The sequence below is a fragment of the Eptatretus burgeri genome, chromosome 1 (assembly GCF_056783735.1).
Source record: "Eptatretus burgeri isolate ZD-2024b chromosome 1, Ebu_testis_v1, whole genome shotgun sequence".
Lineage (NCBI taxonomy): Eukaryota > Metazoa > Chordata > Myxini > Myxiniformes > Myxinidae > Eptatretus > Eptatretus burgeri.
In genome coordinates, this window is record NC_140961.1 from 93907341 (window position 1) to 93929211 (window position 21871).

Genomic DNA, 21871 nt, shown 5'->3' on the forward strand with positions numbered 1-21871 from the left:
TCGGTCAAAGGTCAAGGTCAGGTCACGAAAAGGTCAAAATCGTTTTTCGCTCATCACTTCGTCAAAAATGATCCGATTTACTTCAAACTAAGCTTATCGTGAACCTTATTCTATTTGTGACTTAAAATCCTGACAATCCCACAGTGAAAAATGCATATTTGTGATGATTAGTAGGGTCCGAAGTTTTGGGGGTCATTGTCATCGGTCAAAATTACAAATTTTCCATTAAAACTAAAACATGGTTACGAAAATACGACTTTACGGGAAAACGGCTGGCTCAGACACTGTCAAATTTTATTCACAGGTGGGCAATGAAAGTTTTGAGTCAAAATCGTTTTACGATCAGAACGTTTTCATTTATTTGTTATTTAATATTCTTGTTGAACAAATAAACATAACACAGAATATAAATTGAAAGAATATTTCATTATTTATTAACAAACACAAATAACAAACCGTTCTCAATACTATATTACATATAGTACATACCTATAATATGGACTGTATATATTGTAACTGTGAATGCCTGGTGTTGGCGCAGTGGTTAGGGCAGCGGCTTGGGATCCGAAAGGTCCTGAGTTCAAGCCCCGTTGGGCCACTTTATTAATACACCAGGGGGTTGACTCAGCCTGTCATCCTTCCGAGGTCGGCGAAATGAGTACCAGTATACTGGGCCGGTGTATACCCCCGGTTAAAATAGGTGTACCATATCCCTGTGTCGTAAGAGGCGACCAGGGTTGCGTCAGGAAGGGTATCCGGCGTAAAACATGTGCCAAATCACTATGCGGATCATACGGATGATCCGCTGTGGCGACCCCTAAAGGGAGCAGCCGAAAGAAGAAGAAGAAGAAGATATTGTAACTGTGAAAGTGAAATTATTATTTATAGTATGTACACGGTTAGCTGTGAACTCGTGGCCAAGTATATCTTAAGTTTATATTGTTTATTGGCTTTCATTTGACACCATGACCTTTGACCTTACGTGGCCTTGAAAGGCCAAAATCATTTTACGGTCATAACTTCATTAAAAATGGTTTAATTAACTTCAAACAAAGACTAAAATATTCCTTATAATCAACATTCAGGTTGAGGATGTATCAAATTTAAATTTGATCCCCAAAATAACTTTATGCCTTAAATGGCCGGGATTTGTTTTGCCTGGCACCACTTGTTTATTAATGAATATGGATGTATTAGATCAAAATGGCGATGTTTATTTTATGCTTAAAAATATATCATTCTTTGTCGATACTAAATGTTTTAGATTTTAAAATAAATCATTTGAAGAAAAAAAAAATGATAGCTCCAGCGAACTATACCACTAAGGTTGTTTGCATTGTTCAAATTCTCCCGAAGAGTACTTGACCGAATCGGGAATTGATTTTTTAATGTTATTTTTTCGTTGCCCGATTTGAACGAAACTTGATACTGCACACCACAGGCGAATGGTGAGTAAGGTGGCCCTAAAATTTTTGCGCTATTGTGCACTGTTTTGGCCGTATTTCAGGAACATACATACATACATACATACATACATATAAACATAAGAGTTTTAGTAATGTATAGATATTTACATGTTGGTTATTTTTTTTTCTTCCTCAGAAATATTTGCGTCATCGAAAGTATTTCCTATTTACAACCTTCTATTCAGCCACAATGATGCAGAGTGCAGAGGAAATTCTGCAGTTTGAGGTCTCCATTGGCAATTATGGCAATATATTTGATACGACCTGCAAGCCCATGGCATCTGTAACACAATTCAGCCGTGTTGTCTTCGATGGTGAGTTATCCTCCTGAATTGCTTTTGCTTTTGATATTTGTGAATACTCATTACAGATGTCTCAGTGGTTCAAATTAGACCTTTACTTTTCCTGATGAAAGGTGGAGTGGTGTATGCTGATTTATTTATTTTTATTTGTTTTTTTTTTAATTTAAAGTGTTGGTAAACGATTATCCATCATGATGTGTTTCGAATTTTAATACATGTGCTGAAAATAAAAATATTGGAAAATGAAATAACAATGAAGGCAGAGCAGCAAAACAAAAAAACCCACATGTGTAATTTCATTGTCCATGAATAAAAATAGAGATCAATGTGCCTGCATGGGACAAAAAAAGATAGACACCGCATTTTTCTGACACATGAAAGTGGTTTCTTGATGACCAAGATAAACTTAGTCTTATAGTCTATAGTAATACTAAGTGGAAGAAGGCAAGTACCAGACTGGGTGGCATAACGGTTAGAGGGTCGGTGGTTCGAACACTGGCTGAGTCATACCACAAAGACTTTAAAAATGTGATGTGCTGCTTCCTTGCTTGATGCACAGCATTTAAAAAGGACAAAGAACAGATAAACCACCAAAAGTTGGCAGCCATTGATGTTGTGCAGACTTTGTGGGCCTTATGGCCTCCGACTGCATTGAAGTTCCTTGTTCAGGAACTCATGCAACCATATTGGATAGAAAATTAATCCTTTTCCAATTCATGCAAAACTTTAAATATGTGATCCTATCATGGAGAAAACAAACTATGGAGAAAACAAGTTTGATACCAATGATATTGTAAATGGCGAAGAGCCACTCCCTGTCAGTACTCCTTCATGGGTTGGTATTAAACAACAAGGAGTCTGAGGTTGAGCTTGAGGTTCTCTCTGTGTGGTTTATTGGCATGCCTGAATCATACATGAATCAATTTCTGCAAACATCAATGAGAAAACAACTCAATACACCAGTATTACAACTGCATCATTATTATAGCACAGGTGAGTATATCATGTAAGTGCAGGACTATAACATTGCAAACCAGGGGAAGCGTAACCAATCCAAATATTCAGTCTTGCCACATTCATAATACACCAGTATTACAACTAGTATATCAATATAGTAGCACAGGTGAATATATCACATAAGTGTAATGCCACATTGGTCCACCTTGTATCTTGAGTTAGCCTCAGAGAGATTACACTCCGCTCTCCGAGTAACTTGAACGATAGCAACATAATGAATGACACACATTACAACTAATGACTTGTGGTAAATATTAGTCCTGAGAATCACATGTGGCCAATAATCTTACATTGGGTGCACGTACTTGATCCATGTAAAAGTCACCCCCAGGGCGCAGCAGGACAACTAGATACAACTGGTTAGGGATGTAGTGAGCCCACCCAGGAACCTCCATGAGATTAGCTATAAAACAAGGTAAACTAGAAGGGCACACAGTGGAGTGCATACTGTGGTGTACTGATAGAAGATGCTTAGCAGACAGACACGATGCGGGGGAACAGTCGAGCCGGGCTGTGGTGCACAAGCGCGAGCGCGGGCGTACTTTGCCCGTGGCTCTCCTTTATTGCGTATTCAGCACACTCACGAGCCGGGCGACTCCAGCATTACTACGACGCCTCAGGCGGCGCGCACACCTTATATTCCTTGCAGATACGATGACCACAACGACCCCTCCTCCCATCATCATGCCCCGCCCTGCATGCCCGCAGGCTACACCACACTCCTCCCTCCTAAAACTATGATTATTAAATGATCACCATCATAATAAGCATAAACAGCACGAAGGACTACGGTATAATAGTAGACAAGGCACAAAAAATGAAAACAGCGCAGTATAACAGCACATCACATCATATAATGCGTGAAAGCGAGCTAATGGAGCTGCCACGCCAGGTTCCGAAGACGGAGGTGCACACAGCCCCCCCCCCCAAACTCTGGCCGCGTTACCGAAATGAAGCAGCAAGGCGAAAAGCACAGCAGCCCTACACAGCAGAAACGCCCCCAGGCGGCTCATGCTGACATGGCCCCCGGCGAGGCCGTGGCGATCTCCCGAGCAAACCTCCCCGGGCACCATCAAACGCCTCCGGCCCACTTTCCTCAGGCAGACCTGACGCCGATAAACATTCTGAGGCCGGAAGCCCGCTGTCTGGAAGCCGCGGCGCCAGCGCCAGCCTCGATTGACCTTGGATGGGGGCGCTGAACAGCGCCGCTGGCTGGACGCACTCAATGCTCCAAAACAACTCACGCACCACAATCAGTTGAGACGCCAACGCCCGTCTAAACGGCCTTGAGCGAACACAGAGAGCTGCGCCCGCAACCAGAGGTGGGGGTAACGCCGACCAGCGCACCAGTCTTGGCTCCGAGTCGATCTCCGAGACCCACACGGCAGTTAGACGAAAGCAATTCCATTTAAACCACACTTCAATCATAGGCTCGTTATAAATCACTACGAACATCATTTGAACTATTGCAAACTCATTTTTCCGTACAGCGCGTTCTTTTGATAAAATCCCAGCACATGACAAAGCAACTACCCGCGGCCCGGGACAATGGAAGGCCAACCCAACCTTTTTATTCGCCACCACCGCTCCCAAAGCCACCACATCACATTGATCATAATACAAATCCCATTGATTGATCTCCGCCAAACCCACTCTCACACGGGAACTGCTGGCATTTATTTCAACAACGTTAAACTGCATCACTAGAGCAAGGAAAAACACATATGCAATGAAAAGCAACCCACAACCCACATCACGAGTCCGTTTCTTGGTTGTCGACTCGATGTTGTGACTCGCGACTCCCTTTAACGCCACAGGCTCACCGCAACCTGTTGAAGCTGCTCGAACAACACCGGCGCGCATTGCCTCACGAACGCTGCCGAAGCGCGGGAACTCATCGCGAGAGCTGATACGGCTCTCGCCGCTCCCGAACCGTACATCACCGCCGCAGGCAGCAACGAACGGCCGCTCCCGTTGCATCGACGCGGCTCCCGCCGCCAGAACCTCGCCCTCGGTACTCGACGAAGGCATCGACGAGAGCACTGGCACACCTGGAGGTACGAACCGGAGATCCAGCCCGAGATGCGCCAGCCAGTCCCGACCCAAAAGGGCGGGCCCCTCCCCTCGCAACACGAACACCGAGAGCCGGGCGCGTCGACCTCGGTAGCGCACTGAGACGTCGGCCCTCGCAAGCGGTGCAATCGCTTCACCGGTGTACGTGTACAGCGACAAGGCCGTCTTGACCAGGCGAATACCGCGAAGACCACGAGCCGCCTGCTCACCCATGACCGACACCGCAGCCCCGGTGTCCACGCAAAACACGGTCGGCTCGCCATTCACTTCGACCTCCACCGTGAACGGCGTCGTCATCTCCGAACCAACGGAAAACAGACTCAACCGTGGTTGCATCTCCTGCTCCGGCCCGCCGGCATCGCCATGCCCCGGTTGCAGGCCGATCTCCAGGTCACTGGGGTCCTCCCGCACCTCGTCATCCAAGACCCCAACGGAGGCCCCCGCCATCCGACACACACGCTTCAAATGTCCCACCTTGTGACAATGCAAACACACGGTGTTCTTATACGGGCACATTTGTCGCAGGTGCGGACCCCCACACCTCCAGCACCCCTGGAAAGCCACTTCGCTCCCGGTGCGACCGTGCTGCGGTGCGCGCCCTCGTCCCGCACCGCCAGGCGCGCGTGCAACCTGCGGCACTTGAGTCATCGCGCGGACTCCGGGCTGCGCGACCTGCGGCACTTGCACGGTCACCGCATGGACCTCGGAATCAGCCGACATGCCCCAGCTGGAGCTACTCATTACGTCCTGGCCAGCAATGGTGCGGACATCCGTGAGTGTCTGCTCGACAGACGAAGCAGTCCCGACTGCCGAATCGAATGTGATGTCGGTCAACCGCAGGATGGCTGCTACCATCTTTGCGTCTCGCAGACCAGAAATAAAACGATCTCTGAGCCGTGCCGGACGCTCCTCTGTCGTGAACTTGCAAGGCACAGCCGAATGCTTCACCCATGCTACGAAGTCTGCAACGCGCTCCTCGCCACCCTTAGCGAGGTGATCGAACTGGAACCGCGCGAGATGCAATGACTTCTCTGGCGCCAAGTGGGTCTTCATTTTCGCCATGAAGTCCTGAAATGATAGCCCGTCATCACTGGGCTTATTTGGAGCCACCAAATCACTCAGCAGCCGGTAGTGCTCCGTTGATAGCGAGGCGAGCAAGATCGCCTTGCGTTTCTCTGCATCATCTACATCATTCGCGCGAAAGTAGCAACCTAACTGTTCAGAAAACAACTCAAATTCATCTCCCCCGAACACGGGTACGCGCCCGTGCGCCGTGCCCCGACCTTCTGCCATGCTCGTGCTGGCGAGACCCTTGGCTCCGTAGCCTGGAACTGCACGGGTTATTTGCCGCCCTGCACACGCCGATCCGAAGATCCTCGTCAGCCAACTGTGGTGTACTGATAGAAGATGCTTAGCAGGCAGACACGATGCGGGGGAACAGTCGAGCCGGGCTGTGGTGCACAAGCGCGAGCGCGGGCGTACTTTGCCCGTGGCTCTCCTTTATTGCGTATTCAGCACATTCACGAGCCGGGCGACTCCAGCATTACTACGACGCCTCAGGCGGCGCGCACACCTTATATTCCTTGCAGATACGATGACCACAACGACCCCTCCTCCCATCATCATGCCCCGCCCTGCATGCCCGCAGGCTACACCACACATACCTCCACCCCACAATGCCTGATCCACGAGAACATCTCGGGCCAATACATTTTTGAGATATCTGCTATATATCGTTTTTGGCCCTATCTCTCAATGGTGAAGAATCACTTAAAAAGTTGAATAATTCTCATATCCAGATTCGGATTCAGATCTTCACCAAAATTGAATCAATTCTTCCTTGCCACGCACCCAACCTGTCCACCAAGGATCGTTCACAACTTTTTATATATTGTCCACAACAATCCAACTCTATATTAGTTTAGCTCTATCTTTCAATATGAAGAATCACTGAAAAAATTCTATTAGTCACATCTGGATCCGGATCTTCACCAAAATCTCATCAGTTCATCCTTGTCACACACCGAACCTGTCCACAATATTTCATCCAGCTCCGTCCACAACTTTTTGAGATATCCTGTACACAAACAGATAGACAAAGACAGAGACAGAGAGGGGTGAAAACGCAATCTCCTTCACCTTTAGTGGTGGAGGTAATTAACTCATGCAAACATAACCGGATGGTCCACTAAAATAAATAAAACATTTCTTTTCTATTTCTCTACTTTAAATTAACAACCAAATAACATCGCAAATTACAAGTAGTCCAACATTCAATGCTGAGCCCCAAAACGTGCATCACTGTTACAAATTACTACTGTTTGCTTCTACAGCTTCTACACACTTTAATGGGGATTATACAAGGAATACTCACAGGAGATGACGGCAAAGTATGCAATCATTCCAAGCACACATGGATCACCAGCTCAATGCTTGAAAATGGTGCTTTCTTCCCCGATGCAGAATAGGAAAAAAAGCGGGCTTTTATAATGTGAACAGATACGTCATAAGTTCCAGTGAAAATAAAATAAAACCAGAAAGGTGATAATACACCCCCTCTCACAATAGCATGGGTCACGTGTTGATCAAAGTAGGGTTCAATCAAAATGGGGTGGCTTGTGCCCCCGCGTAACTGCGCATGCTTCCGCAGAACTGTTGTAAAGCATGCTTCTCGTTCTTAGTATTATTATTAAGGTTTCCAATGAATTTTGGAAGCCTTATCCTTATTGTTGTGATTTTCTATTATTATATATTTATTTTTTATGACGACTATTTTTTTTCTTCCGCGAGATTTTGCAACTCAATTTTCTTAAAAATGGTGAAACCGGTGATCCTGAAACTTTGCAGACATGTTTAGAAGGTGTGCAGACAGTGTCGACCTTTTTGATTGGTCAACCATTTTGGCGGCCATCTTGGATTTAAGGAAGACCTTTCACAATCTTCTTCTCCAGAACCACAGAACCGATCGATGCAAAACTTGATATATATGATCTACTTCACATGTGGGAAAAAAAGTTTGTAAACTATGACATCATCAGTCATGTGGTATGGTGGCCATCTTGGATTTAAGGAAAACCTTCAATGATGTTCTTTTCTCAAACTACTTAATCAATCAATAGTCAAGGATGTTCGGTCATTGTAGGGACTGTTTGGTTCAGATTCTTCCAAAATCACCAAATTTGGCCCATATGTCGCCCATGCCATACTTTTTCGATTTTAGATGGGCGCAAAGATGGGCACCCCCCGGGGCTGCCATATTGGTGAAATCCAATTATGGCCGCCATCCGGGTTAGAGGTCAATCATAGTTAAAAAAAAAACAAAAGGGCTAGAATCATGAATAATACCACTTTTTAGGGGTTTTCGGGGTTGGGATATCTGATTCTGATTTTATTTCAACGATTTGAGGTCAAGGTCACCACTCAAGGTCACCCTTAAGGTCATTTTGGGGTCAAACCCGGCGTTTTTGGGGCGTCATTTCAAAAATGGCCTGCATACGGCCTCCATGGCCTTCCTGGGTTATCAATCAAAAGAACCTGTTAATCATTTAGAAAATAAGACTTGAATGTTTTTAATTTTGAATGTTTTTAATTTCGAATGTTTTTAATTTTGACTCGTAATGTCATAAACTTTGTTTCATTTTTAAGATAATACCAAATCTGTGAGCGTCGACGTGTCCAGCAGCAGCGGTGGTGCATGATGCCATTCGGAGCTGTGACGTCTCCCCTATCTCACGAGACTATCCTATCCCTGTTCTTGCGTGTTCAGGAGTGGATCCGGAACGTGCGACTCAGCCTGCTATTGTGTCGCCGTTTTGACGAGACGAAAGTTCATCGTGACGACGAGCCTACATGATATGAGTGTCGAACTATGTCCTCTACCGAAATTATGAATTGCTTACTCTGTTGTCTTTGTCAATCGGACAAAACTGGAGAAGACTTGCAAACTCCGAAGGAGGAGGGACTTGTATCACTTGAAAGAGATCTCAAAGACTTCAATGCTATCAATGCCAATAATCTTCCTTCTGGTATCAATGTCACGATTAGTCAGTTGAATGACGGCTCGGGTAATGCAGCAACTCTTAAATCACATAAGGCTTGGTATCACAAAACTTGCAGGAATTATTGTAGTAGTTCTCTTGTCAAACGAGCGAGAGAGAAGCTAGACAAAGAAGCCGGCTCTCAGAATAGTCCCCCCAAAAAATCAGGTCATCTGGGGAATTTCAGCCTCCAGCCAATGTCAAGTATTGTGTCATCTGTGAGGGGGAGAACCAGGCCAACCTCCACAAGGTAGTAAACGATGTCGTCAATGCCAATCTAAGGAGTTGGGTGAAGACGAACAAAAACTTTCATTTACTTGGCAGACTGGTTGCCGTAGCATCTGATGTACATGCAGCTGATGCCTATTATCACCATCAGTGTTATGTACGTTTGCGAGACTCTGCTCGCGCTGCCGAGCGACTAGAATCGGTGGGTCCCGCGCCTCCGCCCTTCGATCCCATCATCTGTACTCAAATTGTAGCCCTGATTGAACATTCGGACACCACCATATTTAGGCTCTCAAGAGCTATGTGAGATGTATCAAAAGCTTATGAGTGATCAAAGTCTCCCATGCCGAGACAAAAAAGAGCCACACTCAACTCGATACAAGGATCACCTTCTCGACCTCCTACCTGAATGGTCTGAGTTTTCCAAGGAGAATGAAGGCAGGAAGGATATTTACATATCACAAACTGAAGGTGGTTGATGAGCTGGACAAGACGTACAGGTCTCAGATTGGTCAACAGGACGCACTTAGGTTCAGCGGGCTGCGGTGATGATGCACAAGTTTTGTCTACAGAGTCAGGAGCCTTTTGACGGCTCCTTCCCCCTTAACTGCCTCATGGCTCCAGTCAACGAGGAGATGAGTTTCTTCACCGTAGTTCTCAGGGGCCTGTCAGCTCTTCGTGGACGTGAGAAGATCGGTGGCGACGCCGATCTGGATGCGCGGGAGAAGATCGCATGCAATATCTCACAACTGCTCATCGACAATACAAGTAGGGGTACGTACCACGCAGTCAAGTCGTCTGCAGTATGGCACGAGGAGCGAGAAACCCTCTTTCCCCTGTATCATAGCTTCAAGCTGCACAGACATGCTCGGCACAAAAAACAGATTGGGATTGACCAAGAACAGGGTATCGCGGTATCATACAATCGCATCATGGAAGTGAAGCGAGAGGTTGCGCATGCGGTGTGTGCTCGCCATGCTCAGGATGGGGTGGTGGTACCCACCAACAGCCGTCTCAAGGTCTTCACCACCCACGATGTGGATAATATAGATAGTAAAGCTCAGGGCAACTTCTCACTGGACGAGTTCCACTGATATGTCCTGAGTGTACATTGCGGCATTTTGTCAGCAGATGTTATTCCCAAAGTATTTTCATAAAAATTGTTCCTGAATAATTTTTTTTGAATTTTTAGTAGTACCACTTTTGATCTTTGACCTTTGAACCCAAAATGGGGTGATCATGACCTGAAACAATCAAAATGAGATCATAATCAGATTCCCTGACGCTGCAAACCCCTAAAAAGTGGCATTATTCATGATTCTAACCCTTTTGATTTTTTTTAACTACGATTGACCTCAAACCCGGATGGCGTCCATAATTGGATTTCACCAATATGGCGGCCCCGGGGGGCGCCTGTCTTGGCACCCGTCTAAAATCGAAAAAGTATTGGATGGGCAACATATGGGCCAAATTTAGTGCTTTTGGAAGAATCTGAACCAAAAAACACACACACACAGGTGGAATGACTGACGCACACTTCCATTTATTATTATGGATTATTATTCTTATTATCTATCTATAATTCCAGCAGTGTGTGTGTGTGTGTGTGTGTGTGTGTGTGTGTGTGTGTGTGTGTGTGTGTGTGTGTGCGTGCGTGCGTGCGTGCGTGCGTGCGTGCGTGCGTGCGTGCGTGCGTGCGTGCGTGCGTGCGCGTGTGTGAGACCGCTGTTTCTCGACAACCTCTGGTCCGATCTAATTGAAACTTGCCAGATATATTGCTGGGGACCTGGGGATGTGCCTTTTCAAGGTTTGATATTAATTGGATAAGTGCTTCCCAAATTATGGTCATTTATTTACCAACCAATGGGAAGACACGTTGTTGCGTGGGCCTGGCCGATGGGGAAGGGAAGCACAGCCACGTTCCCCATTACGGGTTACAACGTACGGGCTTCCGGAGAGTGATGACTTCGTGTATTCTAATAATTTCTCGATTTCTTATGCGCATTTATCGATAAACACAATGGCCCAAGTTATGATCGTTTTCATATTAGACGGTGTATAAATTTCGGGAACATCAGAGTGCTGGTATGCTCCGAACCAGGAAGTAAATTTTTTCTCTCTCTTCTCTTCTCTTTTTGTTTTTCCTTGCCACGACATTGCGAAAAGGTAAAATACGTTGGCGCTAATTGAATAATTGGGTATTAAAAATAAATTGCAAATAATCGTAACTGCGAATAATATTGAACTTCCGGGTCACGCACGTACGGGCACGTGAGAGCGAAGAAACGGCCTGTGGTTTATTTATTTATTTATTATGATTATTATTATTATTATTTTTATTTTTTATTTTTTTACAGGCACGTACTAGTTAATATTAATAGTAGTATTATTCTGACAGAGTCACTTTGGATCTTTTTGTCCATTCCTAAAATAAAAAGAAGCTCATTGTTTTCAGCCAAAAGATTTTTAGTTAAGCTCGCTCAAGCTAAGAAAGCTAAGAAAGCCGAGGCTATTGTTTTCAGGAAAAACAGGGACCAAACGCTTTTATTTTTCTCGTTTTAATGTGACAGGATGCCACTACTACTACCTTCCATGGGAGGATGTCAAGCCTGTTGTGTCAATGAGCTGTTTTTGGGAGGACATCAACCACAGGATGCAAGCCCTCAACCAGTTGATTTACATCCGAGATCACTTGGTAAGACTTTCCTTTTAATTTAAGATCATCGAATAAAGGCAACTTCATGAAAGTGCAGCAATGAGGCCACGTTTTGACAACACAACCAAAGGAATTAACGAATAGAAAAGGAGGACAGGGAAGAGGAGAAGAAACACAGTAACCTGCAAGCCAGTGTTGGGTTGGGTGGGATTATTCAGGGAAGAAATTATTGCAGGGGTGGTTTTTCGGGGGCAGGTGACAGGAAATGATTGTGCCTTACCTGTTCGAAGCTTTAGAGGGAAGAATGCAAGTGATCCGTCTCTGGGAGACAGTTCCCATAAACTTGAGAAAAGATAATCAAGAGAGTGTAGATTTTGGGAGTTTAACCCTTCCTTTTGTGAGAGCGCAGATTGCAGTCCCTGCCAGTTAGCCTGTGTGAGCGGCCATATTCTTCAGCCTAAAGCTCACACCCTTACAATTGCCAGACATATGGGCTTTCACAAGAACATGGCCAGAGGTTGGATAGAATATTATTTTTACCATGTCCAGAAGGGAGGATGTGCCAATACGAGAGATAGGAGTTGTTTAATTCATGAATTGGGTCATACAGACCCACAGTCACAGGAAACCTTCACAGAAATGCCAAAGTGGTTGATTCAGTCTGAACACTCAAGCCAGCTCGTATTGTGGCAGTTTAAATTGCTGAATATGATGAACAGAGATTTGTAATGGATGGTTATGTGTTTGGTCTATGTTGGAGGACAGAGAGTTGTATCAAAAGTCATAATTATTTGGTGGATGATGCATGTCTTTTCCGAAAAATGCATCCAAGAAAATATTTTCCTATTGTAATTATTCTGAAGCGCAGAGACGATGCCAACTCGTCAATGTTTGCTTCAACGGATTTGTGCAAATGTCATTTTCTGGGTTGAATCTGTTGGAGATAAAACGAAAGGAGCAGAGTTGCTGGTATGAAACTAGAAGCTCAGCTAAGAATTGCAGTTTGTCATTCATTTGAACCTGATTCGTCTCATTTGGTAAATGAAAGACGATCTCACATTTCCCATCATAATTATTTGTATATTTTAACTTCCTTTTCCATGAAACAACTCATTTTCATTGCATCATTGTTCAAAAATTATAATAAAATCACAATTGTAATCTTTTTTTTTTGCTATAATCCACAGACCGGTGTGTGTGTGTGTGTGTGTGTGTGTGTGTGTGTGTGTGTGTGTGTGTGTGTGTGTGTGTGTGTGTGTGTGTGTGTGTGTGTGTGTGTGTGTGTGTGTGTGTGTGTCATGCTGCTCCTCCAACAGTTCTGGGCTGATTACATCCAGATTTGCTGCATCAGATCAGCTTGACCCCAATTAATGTATCGGGGTGTTTTTCTTTTTTTCCGGTGGTCTTCGAGGGGTTTGGTAGGATTGGGTCCAGATGGGAGAGGGTATTACAAGTCTCCACCATTAACAGAGCAGTATTCCTCCTGTCCCCACATTTTTCAGTACAGTGAGGTGTTTTGAATTATAAGCCATAGGTATGCTTTTGCTTCATGCAAGTAACTTGGGTTATTTATTTTGTCGCTTATACACCACCCAAATAAAGGTACGTGTCAGAAGAACGTGTTTCATGCTTTGAACAAGATCGCCCGAAGGTCGAGTACTCTGCTCGTCTTCTCTAGTTGTTTGCCCCCCTTGGACTTAGTCCGAATTGAGGGATGATGGATTTGGTCTTGATTTTCATGTCCGTGCATGCGTGCGTTCGCAACCATATCTCAGACATGCACGGACCGATTTTATTCATACTTTGCACAAAGACAACACATGATGGTGCACATGCATACATCATGTTTTTTGAGATCAGATCCAAGATGGCTGACTGATGGCCATTTTAGTTGTAAAAAAAGAAAACCTGATATTGAACACATCCTCAAGCATTTCTCGGGCAAGCATTTACCGATGTTGTTTAACTTGGCACGCAGATAACGAATGATGGCTTACATATGCATGGCATTGTTTTTTCGAGATCAGATCCAAGATGGCTGACTGGCGGCCATTTTAGTTGTAAAAAAAACTAATGTTGAACACATCCTCAAGCATTTCTCGGACAAGCATCTACCGATATTGTTCTAACTTGGCACCGAGATCACGAATGATGGGTTACATACGCATGCCATTTTTTTTTCGAGATCAGATCCAAGATGGCTGACTGGTAGCCATTTTAGTTACCAATTGACACTGTCAATAGGAGGGGTTTTCCAATTGTTTTCTCCTCCTCATTCTCCTCACATTTATGTCATTACTGTGATTGGTCTGCTCAGCCCATGTGACCCCGATGTTTGACTCTGACAATTGGAGGGGTTTTCAATTTTTTTTTAAGTTCAATTTAAATTCTGTTTTCACTTTTCGCCGTCGTTAAGGTTTATTCACATTCGGTTGCATCAAGATTTGTGAAATTTGAATGTTCTGTATCATCGGTCTGTATCAAATGCATTGCACCGAGGGGAGGCTTCGATTGGCTTCCATCGCCTTCCATGCCGCTTCAATAAGCTATCTTAAGTTCTATTCGATTTATGTTTTCACTTTTGGAACTTTCTGGTGTAGCTACAGTCTTAACGTAGATACTTTTTGTAAAATCCGAGCAGAAACACACTTTTCACCAGGAAAATGTATTAAATTCAAATAACCGTTGGGTATTGAAAGGAACACCACATGCTTTCTATTCACTGCTTGACCTCGTACCGTGTCCCCCTGGGGGACTGCTTATCGTTAGCGTCTATCTATCTGATCTTGGCTTATATTTTTGAAGGTTTGATGATGTCCTTTACAAGTATCCAAAAGAATTCCAGTGAAAAACGGACGTTTTAAAATGTTGTTAAAACATTTCATCGGACCACGAGCTGGCGGGTCACGTGACGCCGTGCAGTGGTGCAGGCAACATGGCACCTTATGTTAGCCTTATCTCGCAAGAGATTGAACTTTTCGGTGGTCCTAGGGTACTTTCTGGTGAATACCAACACTTTGTGGAGAAAGCCATGATTTACAAGCATTCAGAGTATTTATTTAACGTCCGTGAGCCCAGGTTTGAAAATCAGGTGATGACATTGGAAATAAATTTCTCTGGAGAATGGAGGTCTTTGCTTCAAGTGGCCTCACATGTTTATATTGTCTGGTAATCGGCTGCCAAAGTATCAACATCATTTGGTAATCAGCTTTCATTCCACATCTGGTTCATTCATGGTATTCAGCTTGTTGTACACAAATATGGGCCAGCCCTTTAACTCCGTGCAGAAAAATTACGAAAGAAATGGGGGCTGAGACATTTCATGTCTTTTTTACTTGTGATTGTAATCCATATGAAAACAAAATCTTTGAATTTATAGGGGGGCTTTATAGCTATTCTTTTCTGGTGTAAAGATCAGCATATGTGCCGCAAATTAATGACATTTGTATTTTGGATTCAGATCTGAAATGATTGCATTTTCAATAATTACAGCATTATTTGATATTCATATATTGCCAGTGCAGCATTGGTATTTAAAAAGGTTGAAAACTGCTCTTCCACCAAGTAAAGTATTGTCTTCCACCCCCCCCCCCCCGTGTGTGCAGGATGTCAAGTTAAACAGTTTGAAAAAGGCCCTAGCCTCTCAAATGACTGAGGAATATGTGGCATTCATCTGGCTGGATCTTATTCAGCATGTCCTGGAAAGCTGCAGGTGCATGAAGGAATTGAATATTCAAATTCTACTTATAATATAGACACAAAATGAGCAGACTCCTTGTAGTTTATCTTCTGCTCTACTTACAATATATACACAAAATGAGCAGACTCCTTGTAGTTTATCCTCTGCATACAATATTTATATTCACTTGCCCCTGGAAATATGCAGCCAGAAATATCATTTTGTGAAACCCAACACTTCTCCATCAATTTTAAGTTTTACCAATATTTTATTGGAACAAAAATATTTAGAAGATTGCGAGACATCAGGATAAATAAACATCCACAAACATCCAGCTGCTTTTATTTTCATTTTCCCATGTTCCATATTCCTTTGTGACTTGACACACTTCTGAGAAATTGTCTTCAAAAGTTGAGGATACCTTTCTGGATTTGCCTTGTTTAACCATATTTGCGAATTGGTCAATGAGTACATTTAAGCATTTTGTTGAGTGCGTTCACGAATACTTTTGCACTGGTCTAATTTGACCTTGTTCATGTTACGCGCTCAGGCAGGCCCCATTCAGATCTGTTCATATTTTTGTCTCCTCTTTATTTTGTATACATGATCGAGGCTTATGGATGAGCGACAGCAGAGTTGAAGGGAACAAACAAAATGAAACAGGGGAAATACTAACAGCAGAGTGCAAGTGAGAGGAAAATCAAGGTTTGGGGAAGGAGGTCAACAAGCTTTACACAAGCTGAAACACAGCAAGAAGAGGAAGGGGAAAGTGGTGATAAAACATAAAATGAACAAACCAATCAACAACGAACAAACTAAAAGGGGTGAGGGAGAGGGAGGAAATCACAATAACCTGGAAAAGAGGAACACTTTGGAATGGGGTTATTTGTGGTGAAAGAGAATGTGGGATCAAGGGTCAGAATTTGGGATGACTTGAGTTAGTGTTGAACAGATGTCTTTGAAGCCCTGGAGGGAAGAATGGGATGCAACAGGCTGGGAAAGTTCATTCCACAGGCAAGATAAAAGAGGAACAAATGAGTGGAGGTGAGCAGTGGGAATGAATCTTGGGCGTTGAACAAGGAGGGTAACTGGTAATGACTGTGTTTGCCATGTGGAAACCTGGGAAGAACAGAGCCAATGAGGCAGAGGGTACAAGACCGAAAAGGGGGTGATAGAAAATAGAGGTCACCAACCTGCCTGCGATGTGAAAGTAACAGGCCCAGACACACAGCTTCGTTGCTGAAGATCCGGACTAATTTGAGGGCCTTCCTTTGACAGCATCAAGAAGGACAAGTGTGAGGCATGGCCACCAGCCAAAAGGGGAGAGCAGTACTCCATCAAGCTGTAAATGAAGGCCTTGAAGGTTGAAAAAGTTCAGACTGACAAAGGATGCCCAGTCAGCCGCTGTCTTTGGAGGACATCTCGGAAATATGGTCTGCCCAAGAAAGATGATGGTGAGGCCCAAAAGTTTGAGTAATTTAACCTCTTCAAATGGTTTGTTTCAGAAGCAAATGGGAGGGTTTGACTGATGGTTCTTTTGGAGAGAGTGTTTGTGTGTGTGATTTGTTAGGATTAAAAGGCCTCCTCCCAGTGTTAGACCAGCTCCTGATTATATCAATGTCTGAAGAGAGGGAAGAAGCAGCTGTTACCTGCCCGTCTGAAGGATGAGGGATGTCACAGCAGAGGGTGGAATCAACAGCAAAGAGATGAGCAGGATGTCAGATCAACAGCAAAGAGATGGGCAGCAATCAGATCATTGATGAAGATGAGGAACAAAACTGGGCCCAAGACACTCCCTTGATGCACTCAAGCCTTAATAGAGAGAGGAGATGAGGATCCCATTAAAAGATACATGCTGAATATGGGGAGTGGAGGAAGTCAGTGTGCCATGAGAGGAGGTGGCCTTGCATGCCATGGGCAGAGAGTTCGGAGATCAAGGCAAGGTGCCATACTGTCAAATGCTCGAGGTAAGTCCAGAGAGATGGCCCTGATCTCATTTCTGAGATTAAGGGCTTCCATCAATTGTTGGGAGAGTAGAAGCAGCATTTACAATGTATAATGACTGGGTCTGAAACTGAACTGATCTGGGATAAGGTTTTTGGAGAAAAGGAAGGATTTGATGTCAACTGCAATTATGGATTCCATGATCTTGGAAGTAAGCTAATACATTTGTTGTAAAGTAGATCAGTGTTTACACCCTGTTTATGTAATGTGGTGATGTTGGACGACTTAAAAGCATATGGAAGATGACCTGTGGCAAATAACATCGGGTAGGAGAGCAAAAAGAGGATGTGCAAGAGCAGCAGAACAGGTTTTTAGGATACATGCACTGATGCTGTCTGGGCCTTTCACAAAATTGAAGTCAAGGTTAACCATAAACACCTCCACCTTTGCAAGTGAGCAACATGCAGTATCCAGGAACAGTTGGGTATGAGAGGGAAGTAGGTGTAGGGATTGAGGATTTGGGTACACAAGATTTGGAAGCAATGACAGAGTTGACGTATTTGGCCTTCTCATTTGCAAAGTCAGCTCTGGAGCCATTTGTAGTGAGGGAAGGGAAGGAGGGAGAGCATTCTCCAGAGACTGACTTAACAAAGCCCCACCGGGTCTTTGAAGAAGGCGACAGGTTTGAGAGTTCAGCCTTGAGGCTGGCAAGATGGTGTTTTCTGGCTTACCTGAAAGGGGGCACACACACGCTTTCCAGATTTTGTTGAATGATACGAGTTTGACTTCGGTTTTATTTGCCTTCAAAGAAGAGATGGCTTTTTGTTTGAAGGCAATGGTCTTCAAGGATTTTATGTCACCAATTTCAAGAAAAAAAATCCAATTTTTCTAACCTACACAAACTTGGTGAAGAAAGGGGGAGAAATATCGGAAAATGGAAGTGGGAGGAGAGGAATGTTTGTGAAAGGGACAAACCGAGAAACAACCACCTGTTGGCCATCTTACGAACCCCAAATGGCTTAAAAACATGATATTTATATTCTTCATACAAACTCTGGAATTAAGAACGTGTACATCACATAAAATTATTTACATACACAAAACCCACATTATCTTAACAGTGTTTTTATGTTTAAAGATGGGCAAATTGGAGGTATTATAATAATGTGTTCTCCAACCAGAAATACTTTCCTATTATTCTAATATTTTTTTCTCTTTCAGTCATTGTTAATCAGCTTTAACCTTTAATCACTCTCAAATTTGTTTCGTGCAGAACTTGACCACAATATGGAGTTATCTGAGATAATTGTATATACGTCAATTATGCATTGCAGATTCAGCTTTGCCATACATACAACAGAGTTAGGGTTAGAGAAAAAAAAACAGAGATGGTATTTCGATGTAGTCAATGCAATTTCCAGGATATCGACTTATAACGTGTTTCAGTGTCATTTTTGGACAGTCAAATGTTTATTTTTAAAATGCTAACTCCCGTATTTACTTTTGAGTCATAGGAAATCCAACAAGGTCTCTCTGTCCTATCTTGTTCTTCAGTGAACCTCTTCCTAACCTCAAGGGCATCATCAACATCACACCCTTGGACTCACAAATGCGCAGGATTCGCACACAAGCCCTGCAGGAAATACACCGCTTGGCTGCTGACATGCACAACAATGCCTTGCAGGTCAAAGCCACATTGCCTCAGATTGAGATCTGGTTGCAAATGCTGAATCAGCTGGCACATGAGGTAAGGAATGCCCTTTGAGAATGCATTCATCCCTAAGTTGTCAAGACCTTCAGTTATGACTTTACTCTTGCTCCAATTAACAGTCGCAGAAGATGCCAGATGAAATTCATGTAGAGCACTTGTAAGGACAGCAATGTCAGACTGAGTGTTGACAATCACACACACATAATCATCATCAGCATATGCAAGCACCTTGACAGGATTAACAAACCAGAAAGCTTTTTACATAAATTAATCGGCAATGGTTCAATAGCAAGGGAATACAGGCACCCAGAGAGAGGGCAACCTTATCTTATACCTCTCTGAACTGGAAAATGTGAATGTAAACTGTTATTGATGTTTATTAAACTGAAGTTGTTGTGATACAGTAATTTAATACAAGAAATAACGAAAGGACCAAACCCAACCCCCTTCAAAACTTTAAATAGGGATGGTCAACACGATCAAAAGCCTTTTCTTGACCGAGAGAGATCAGGCCAGTGTTAACATTCTGACAATAAATATAAACAAATATAAATCAAATCACGAACAGAAAAAAAATTGTAAAATATCGATCTACCGGGAATACAATAACACTGGTCAGGAGATACAATGTGTCCAATTAAAGTCTTTAAGCGATTGGCAAGTAACTTGGACAGGATTTTATAGTCGACACAAAGTAGAGGGATCGGGCGCCAGTTCTCAACAAGTTGAAGTTCTTCTTTTTTTGGAATTAATGAAATGATAGCATGTCTACAGCTTAAGGGAAGTGCACCAATCTGTATACTTTCTAAAAATACAATTAATAGACATGGTCCCAGCAGATCCCACAAGGTGCTGAAGAATTAAACTGGCAACCTGGTTTATACCAGGTGTTCTATTGGTGGGCAAGCTTTTAACAAAACTAGCAAGTTAATCGAATGTTATTTCACCCTCAACAGTCAAGTTCTGGGCTTCAGTAAGTGAAGGCAATGTATCAGTCAATGAATGTGTATGGCCTAGGGAAGTGGGCTTCGAGGAGTAGAGGTGAGAAAATAATTTTTAAAATAAGTTTACTGTCACTCGAATCGGTCAAAATCCTTTCGTCAGCAGAACGCAAGGTCAATGTTTGTTTATAATTTTTTGAGGCATTTTTTTAACTTAAAGAAGAGCCTGCTCAGAGTATTCAGTTGTTGCAAGTGAACCACTCTCATCCGAAGAAGTGCACCTTTTGCACGCTCAGCCAATAATTCATTCAAAAGGGCTTTCTTTTCATACATTTGTTGCTGCCCATTATTATTAGAAGAGGACATCTTGTTTTGCAAGTGAAGAATTTGTGTCTTCACCTGATCTATATCGATCTCATGATCTCGAGTAATGTGTTGTGAGAAATTTTGACAAAAGACTCTAATTTGAGCTTTAACATCGTCCCACCACTGACGTAAACAAGAGAAGTCCTGATTCATTGTGATGTAATGTGCCCAAAAGGTCTTAAAGGAAGAAACAAATAACTTGTTTTGAAGGAGTGCTGGATTGAACTTCCAATATGGACTCACCACCTTAACAAATGGCAATTGAAACCGCATTACAACGACATGGTGATCAGAAAACCCAGATGGGAGAATAGAAGTGTTGAAGACGAGGTTAAGGAAGTGATCAGAAACATAATTTATCAAGTCGAGCTGAGGACACTAAATTGTTTGGGCAGCGACACCAAGTAAATTGCTGCTGCGTCTGATATGTTGCAATCTCCAAATGTCAGTCAACTTGAATCTTGAGATGGAGTGAACAAGAGATCTCGTGCTGGCTACATGTGGCTCAGCTCCATTCCTATCAACGGAGGGGTTTAGTGTGCAATTAAAATCTCCTCCAAGACATAGGAAGTGGCCAGGAGGAAACATTAGCAAGATATGAATCAAGATGGCCAAAGAAGGAAGATCTTTCAGCGTTTGTACTTGGTGCATACACATTGACTATTGTAAAAGGGTGTTTACGAATGGAGAAGGTCAGGAAAGCTAAATATCCCTGAACAATTTCTTTAAAGGAAACTGAAGTTAAAGGAAGAGTTTGCCGAAAAAACATGGATGTCCCAGCAATCGGACTTGAAAGATTACTCAAAAACCAATGTCCTTTAACAATAAAAAAATTGATCTTCAGCAATTAAAAAAAATATAAATCCCAACTCAGGTGAATAATCATCAGTCGAGTGAGTTTCTTGTGGGAGTAAGATAACCTTGTTACACTCAACTAGCTGTTTAACTTGCACTTTATGAAGAGATGTGCAACCACCATTGATATTTCGGCTCGCAATGGGTAGTTTTATCTTTAAGGGGTCGCCGGCAAGGAATAAATCAGCTATGATCATACAGTTAATTCCGAGTGTAACTCAGAAATTTTTTTTAACCAGTGGTGTTGAGGGTCTGTATTGTTATGTCTATCAGGTCGAGATATCATTATTTGAGCCACTTGAATAAAATCTTCTAGAACTTGAAAATAGTCTTTAATTTTGACCCCCTATTTCCAAAAACCTTTGTGCAAGAAAGCACGAATGGCATTCTGAGTAACTGAGAATCAACCTCAGGGTTTTGAGAAAGCATATCACTGCTAGCGTCACTTAAAGCCGAGACAACAGAGGATTTCCCATAAAACTCATATCCCATGCTATCCACCGCAAGCCCCTGCTGTTTTTCAGCAGCAATTTGATCATGTGCCGCAGGTGCACCCACCTCTACATTACAATCAATTTGTACAACCGGTGTATCAA

The 21871-nt window shown here is 43.3% G+C and overlaps 1 protein-coding gene across 2 annotated transcripts in view; it reads left to right on the forward strand.

Moving 5' to 3' along the window:
- LOC147034978 (myoferlin-like) overlaps positions 1-21871 on the forward strand; it is a 424490-nt gene that overhangs the window by 185403 nt on the left and 217216 nt on the right. For both annotated transcript variants that reach the window (XM_085891822.1, XM_085891829.1), the window contains 4 exons: positions 1603-1780; positions 11694-11818; positions 15385-15491; positions 18957-19149. In XM_085891822.1, the coding sequence (XP_085747948.1) occupies positions 1603-1780; positions 11694-11818; positions 15385-15491; positions 18957-19149 (603 nt within the window). The remainder of the gene's footprint in view (positions 1-1602; positions 1781-11693; positions 11819-15384; positions 15492-18956; positions 19150-21871) is intronic.